Source organism: Coffea eugenioides, chromosome 3 (genome assembly GCF_003713205.1).
Source record: "Coffea eugenioides isolate CCC68of chromosome 3, Ceug_1.0, whole genome shotgun sequence".
Classification (NCBI taxonomy): domain Eukaryota; kingdom Viridiplantae; phylum Streptophyta; class Magnoliopsida; order Gentianales; family Rubiaceae; genus Coffea; species Coffea eugenioides.
Window position 1 is genome coordinate 34778743 of NC_040037.1, and position 6946 is coordinate 34785688.

Sequence of the window (6946 nt, forward strand, 5' to 3'; positions counted from 1 at the left end):
TGAAGGAAAATTAACAAGAAATGAACCATGTGCTCCTCAAACGCTAACCCTAGTAAGGGAGATATTTTTCTTAGTTTGCTTTTCCTAACGATTCTATATTGATATCTCTTCTAGAAAATTGAGAATTTCTTCAAGTGTCAAATGAAGTTTTCATTGTTAAAAGCTGCATAACCTCTCTATATTCAACTCTTGTTTTGCTTATAAGAATAAGGTTTTCATGCATGTTAAAAAAAAAAAGAAAAAAGTGGATCTCATGGAATAGGCCTTCTTGAAAGGATAAGAACTTCTGTGACTAGGAATTTTCAAGAATCGGTGAGACCCTGTATATGAAATTATTAGAGAAATAACTGGGTTTCCTCATCAGTGAGAACAGCAAAGATAATATCTGAAATTCAAGAGGCAAAAAATTGGAGTTAATTTTCAATCATCAAAGATTCACTTTGCAGTGCTCAAAACAAAAATTGGGGTAAAATGTGATTGCATTCAAGTTTTAGTGTAATCTTGAGATCTAGAGCCAAATCAGACACTATGGCAATCCTACTTGGATTATTTGTTTGAATCAATTAATACTAGCAGCATGTGGTGGTTTGAAGTCAATCAAATTTAGTAGCATATGGTGCACAATCACAAGTCAAAAATTGGGGCAAAATTTTGATGACCTTGGGGAACTTGTTTAAAATCAATTGATTCTACTTTGTATATGCATATATCTCCCTATATTTTGTGATCTCACATGATAACTCAACTTTTAAACGCAAGTCTTAAACTTGAAGCAAGTGACATATTACAGGGCAAGTGGGAATCTCGAAGTGATTCTTCATAAAAGGATAATTGAACTTTGAAACTTGAAGTTTAAAGTTCAAATCAACCAACATATCATCAAACAAGTAGGTTCCTCAAGTCATTGTTGACTAGAGGTAATTCCATGTTAATTTGAATTGCATTTCATATAATCCATTTAACCTCTTCTTGAAGAAAAAAAGAGAGACCCTAAGTTTTTTTGAAAAAAGAGTGTTAGAATGTTCTCATCACATATAATTCAATTACGTTGTTTTTTGATATTATTTCCATGACATTCACGTTTTAGATTTCAATCCCTAATTTTTCAAATTTCAAATTTCAAATCCCTATTATTTCAAAGGTTAGTCACTTTCATAGCAAGTGCTGCATCCTTAGCAAGCCCATCAATTTCAAAGTCAGTTTTAAATTTCAAATCTTTGTCAATTCAAATTCAATCTCTGATTGTTTCAAAAAGTTAATCATTTGCATAGCAAGCACCATTTCCTTAGCAAGCACATCAATTTCAAAGTTAGTTTCAAAATCTCTGTCAATTTCAAGTCAAATCTCTAATTGTTTCAAAAGTTAATCACTTTCATAGTGAGTGCCCCTTCCTTAGCAAGTGCATCAATTTCAAAGTCAATTTCAAATTTCAAATCTGTCAATTTCAAATTCAATCTTTGATTATTTCAAAAGTTAGTCACTTCTGTAGGAAGTGTCACTTTCTTAATAAGCGTATTTGGTTAAGATCAACCCCTGGTGATCATGTGTGCCTTCTCAGTTATTTTTGTAAAGAATGTCTCTTCCGCATCAAGTGTATTTGGCTAAAATCAACACCGGGTGATCATATATGCCATGTTAGCCACTCTCATAGAGAGTGCCACTTCTATAATAAGCATAAAATAATTTTGCCAGTAAAAGTATTTTATAACATTTCTAATTCATGAAATTTCATTTACTAGCACTTCCATCGAAAAAATACTACTTGTCTCATCTATTTTAGCATCACGCCATTCTTGCATTCTTTTTTCACAATAAAAATCCAAAAAATCAAACGAAAAATAAAATATAAGTAAAAAAATATATAAAAAAACTCAGGGTCCACTTTAATATTCAATTATATCTGTTCGAGTGAACCACCTCTTGACTTGAGTCCTTTACACAATACATAGGCAGCTATTTAAGGAGTTTGGTTACATCTGATTCCTATTTAAGGAGTTTGGTCACATCTTTCAATTTTACCGTCTATTCGTAGCATGACTTTCTATCAGTAGCACTAACATTTTTATTTGCATTTTTGCATGGTGTAAGGCCAAAATTCGATATTGTCTAATTTTTTTGTTTGGAACCTCGTGCAGATGCAAAATTTTGACCCTACCTAAAAATTTGATTTGCCAAGATCTTTACTTCACATTTTTTAAGTCATATGTATAGCACTTATTTTTAGAATTTAAATATAAATTTTTTAATTTAATTCACTTTTTTTTATTTAATTTTTTTGGCATTTTAAAGGTAATACAAGTATGCTTGTTTCACTCTTATGCAGTTCTTGAGCCTCAAATAAACTTGTTTCAACTTGAGAGAGTTTGTTAGGCTCAATCCCAACTCCTAAAATCTCAAACCCAAGTTTTAAGAAAATTAAAATCCAAAACACACAACCTCAAAACCCAAAGAAAGTGAAAAAAAAAAAGAAAAGCAAAGAGTCAAAATTCCCAAACTCACTTAATGCAAGATATCTTATTCTTCTTATACTTAGCACTACTTGTACTATTTCACTATGCTTTTCTTTCTTCCAAGTATTTCTCACATAATTCACACACTAACCTCATTTTCACTCTCTACTCTGTTCACTTTCTCTCCACTAAAAGAACACACTTCATTCTCTTCACCTTTCTTTTTCTCGGGTCCTCTCTCTCTCTCTCTCTCTCTCTCTCTCTCTCTCTGTGCATATACCACATACCAGCCATCAAGAACACATACTTCACTCAGACACAATTCACTCAATCCCTTTTTCCCTTAGCATTCTTTGTGCTTCCTCACACACTAACACACATATAATTAAAAACCTTTCTCTCTCAGACTCTCTGTCAAATTTTATACACACACACTTCATAATTGCACATGCTTCATAGAAACACACATATAACCCATACACACACATATTTTTGAACAGGAAGAATAGGCTAAGTAGGCAATAGAAGAAGCAGAGGAGCTTCGTGTGATTGTCAAGATTTTGCTCCAAAATTTTCTAGCCAAAGACCTATCTAAAGCCACTGTAAAATCCCACATCCTTTCCTTTATACTTTTCTTTTTTACATGTTTAAAGCTTTATGACCTTTTTCATTTAGCAATGGAAGTTTGATGTTTTATTGAATTTTTTTGCCTTCTACATTTAATAATATATTAATCTAGGTGCTAGTAGGCTTACGGTAATTTTTCTAGTTTGAGATTTGTAAGTTTCAAGCATAAAAAAATAAAAATTAAATTCTTAAGTAGGGTTCTGTTCTTGCTTTAATTCGTTATATTTGCTATTATTTCTTGATAAATTAGAATCATGGTTGCAGTGCAAATTCTGTGAGAGTTATCTTGATGGAGGTTTTACGACATTTAGAATTAGTTTGAAAGGGTTACAAAAAAAACTATTGTAAATTGATCATTTGACAAGCTTTCGATCAGATTTTGTGAAAATTGACATTGAAAATGAAATCTATGTGAAAAATGAAATAAAAAGTGTGGTTTTGATAACATTTAGTCATCAATCACTAGAACTGTTAAACGAGCCGAGTCGAGCTCGAGCACACGACAATCGAGTTCGACTCAAACATCTAATCGAGCTAGCTCGAGCTCGCTCGATTAGTAATTCGAGTTTCGCAAGCTGTTCGAGATTGACTCGATGTACTTGGTAGAAAACTCGAGCTCGAGCTCAAGCTCGAACTCGAGTTCACAAAGCGAGCCGAGCTTATTGAGCTCGAACTCGATTTTGAACTCGAGCCGAGCTTATCAAGCTCGAAACTCGAGTTCGAGCTCTTTTACGGAAGATGACATATCAGCTTCTTGTACACTCATATTCAGTTTGACAAAAAAAGAACAACACATTCCCTGATATATCATCCACTCAATTCGACAATGCAAAATAGAAATATCATAAGCACGAGTAGCAAAAAAAAAGTTAAAACTGCAGCTCAAACTATCAAATGGAGGAACAAAATTTCCAAACTCGGCATCAAACTAGATCAGATTACAAAATAAAAAATTACATAAAAGAGTCCAAACAATTAAACATCAGCCATCAATACGTTTTAAGCAGTTTCTAAAATGTTCAAACTCTAGACCAAGAGTTAAAAACAACTTTCTTGGGTGAAAACAACTTGTAAACGATGCAGCTTTTGAACGAAATTAGCATGTGAATGAATCAGCTTGCACCAAGAAGCATCAACAGCCACCAAATCAGGTTGTGAGTGATTCAGGAAGTTCAACTTCCTCAAATGTGATTGATTCGGCCGCATCAAGTGATTCCTACAAAATAAAAGTATGAAAGTTATAAAATTCTTCCAAATCAGATATAAAGAAACTGTAACAACAACAAAAACATCCAATCAATTACTTTCGCGAGACTTATTCTTTAGGCCATGAAAACTGCGGATCCAATCGTTGCCGCAAAGCAACATTTGCACCATCTCAACTAACATAGAAGCTCGTCGATCATCAATTACTCTACCTCCGGTACTGAAGGTAGATTCTGAAGCCACAGTTGTAACAGGAATGGAGAGTATATCGGCAGCCATTCTCGACAAGATAGGAAATCTCAATCTTTCCCTTTTTCACCAACCCAAAACATCCAGATTTGCATTTGCATCACAAGTATACCTACTTTCCTCTAAATAAATGTCTAAATCTGATTTCTCTGGTGGATCCCTGTCAATTTCACTCACATGCATGTGAAACTTTTCTTTACCAGTTAAAACGGCGGGTCCAGTCATTTTCTGTTTCTTACTAGAAGAACTAGAACCTTTATTTTGTCTCCTTTTTACAACCTGCCTCTGTTGTTGTTCAGAATGGGAAACAATGTGACAATCAACATATTCATTGTAAAGCTCATAAAGAATGTCTCTAGTCTCAACCGCGAATCTAGGAGCAGCATCCTTACCATAAATCACCGAAAAAGCATGATTAATAAGAAACATTTTGTATCTCGGATCCAAAATTGCACCCAAAGATAGTAGCACATTACTTTCCCCCCAATACTTATCAAATTTAGCAGACATACTTCCAGCCATAGCCCAAATATGCTTAAAAGGGTCAAGAACTTTTTCATTTAAAAGCTCTTTAATCCTATAGAGCTCCATAAGAAAAATGTTAGCCGTTGGATACTCGGACTCGGAAATCATATCAGTGATTTCATGAAATATTTCTAGAAATTTGCACACTTCTTCCACTTTCATCCACTCAAAATCAGTAGGAATATAGTGAAATCCGGGGTTAATGTTTGCATATCTTGGAAAGATATCCTTGAACTCTAAACCCGAAACTAACATCAAATAGGTGCTATTCCACCTTGTTGGACAGTTCAAAATTAGCTTTCTAGAGGGTAACTGAAGCTGTTTTTTAATTTTGGCAAATTCAAGAAGTCTAGATTCAGAATTGTTCAAGTACTTTATCCTTCTCTAACAACATCAATCACACCACCAAATTGACCAAGACCATCTTGCACTAAGAGATTAAGTATATGTGCACAACATCTAACATGAAAATTTTTTTCTCCAATACTTAATCTCGTTCTTAGATAAAAATTCTCTCTAAGTCTTCTAATGCACACATCATTGTATGAAGCATTATCAACAGTTATGCTAGAAACCTTATTCTCAATCCCCCAATCAATAAAGCACTTACTTAAAGCATCAGCTATAATAACTCCAGTATAAGGAGGATGAACATTGCAAAAATTCAACACACTTTTTTGTAGCACCCAATCAGAATCAACAAAATGATCAATCACAATCATATATTGAATTTTTTTACCAGATTTTCACAAATCTGTGATAATACTAATCCTACCAGCACCTTTCAACAATGATTTTAGCTTCCTTTTTTCAATTGTATAAGTACTAATGCAATCTTCCTTAACAATCTGTCGATTAATCTTTTTATAAAATGGAGAAATCGCTTTCATGAATTTGTTGAAAACTACATAATCCATCATAGAAAAGGGGTACTTATGTGCAAGAATCATGTGTGATGCAAGCTCTCTTACATTGGCATGATCATACGAGAAATTTGTGATGGAAGTGATACCATCACTTGAGGTTTCGGTGAATGACAGCACTTGTTGCTTTTATTTGCTTTGCTTCCCAATTGTAGGCAAGAATTCAAGTGTCTCTTTTGCTGAGATGTGGCTCCGGTTGCACTCTTGGCAAAAAGTTCTTTGTAATGATTGCACTTCACTTTGACCGTATCATTATCTAGCACTACTGTTGTCATTTCATCCCATATGCTGGATTTCTTCTTCCTTTGCTTTTTCTCAAAAGGACCAGCTCCTTCATCTCCATCTACTTGCTGTTCTCCTTCATTGCCCTCATCTTCTATCATTTCTATCTCATCTTCACTCATTTCATCAGCTCTTTCTTCATTGTAGTTCAATTGTTCCACGTCTTCCTTATTTTTGCTCCATCATAGGACTTGATAATGAACCTTGAAATGAGTTGAATGGAGAGCTATACATTCCTTAATCAAAGCACATTTAATAACCAATACAGATTCTGATTAGCCAAAACAGAAATTTAGAATAACATTTCTAAGAAATAAGGTACAACAGTAATAAAACAGATTCCAAGAAATAATGCCCATTTCAAGTCAGTTTTAACATTTCTTTAACTTGTTCCTATCTCAGTTCTCAAGCTTACATTCAGATTAATGAAATAACAGAGAAAAGCTCTTAAAAACTCTTAAAATGGCAATCCAAACAAAAAGTTAGTTTTGCTGAAATGAAGAAACTAAAATGAAGAAAGTTTTGCCTTGCAGAATCTTCTAGGTTGAAAAATGCTTTCACTGTCAAGCTTAAACAAAAGTACAAAACAGGAAGAAATATCACATGCTAAAGAAAAGAAGATGACTAGCTGTGTTAAAGTTTTGTCCACTGTTTGTTATATGGCTAGCGCTGTTAAAATTCTGT

General features: G+C 33.7%; 1 protein-coding gene across 1 annotated transcript; it reads right to left on the minus strand.

Moving 5' to 3' along the window:
• Positions 1-4598: 4598 nt before the first annotated feature.
• On the minus strand, positions 4599-6384 carry LOC113766474 (zinc finger BED domain-containing protein RICESLEEPER 2-like). The gene is made up of 3 exons (XM_027310664.1): positions 6029-6384; positions 5594-5729; positions 4599-5441 (listed from the first exon to the last, which is right to left on the minus strand). The coding sequence occupies exons 1-3, from the start codon at positions 6382-6384 to the stop codon at positions 4599-4601; spliced, it is 1335 nt and encodes a 444-aa protein (XP_027166465.1).
• Between the last annotated feature and the right edge of the window lie 562 nt (positions 6385-6946).

Coding starts and splice junctions, on each gene's coding strand:
- LOC113766474 (XM_027310664.1), bottom strand. CDS start 6,384: ATGAGTGAAGATGAGATAGAAATGATAGAAGATGAGGGCAATGAAGGA. Junction 5,730..6,028: donor TCTCGTATGATCATGCCAAT/GTAAGAGAGCTT, acceptor GCTACAAAAAAG/TGTGTTGAATTTTTGCAATG. Junction 5,442..5,593: donor ATAATGCTTCATACAATGAT/GTGTGCATTAGA, acceptor TGATGTTGTTAG/AGAAGGATAAAGTACTTGAA.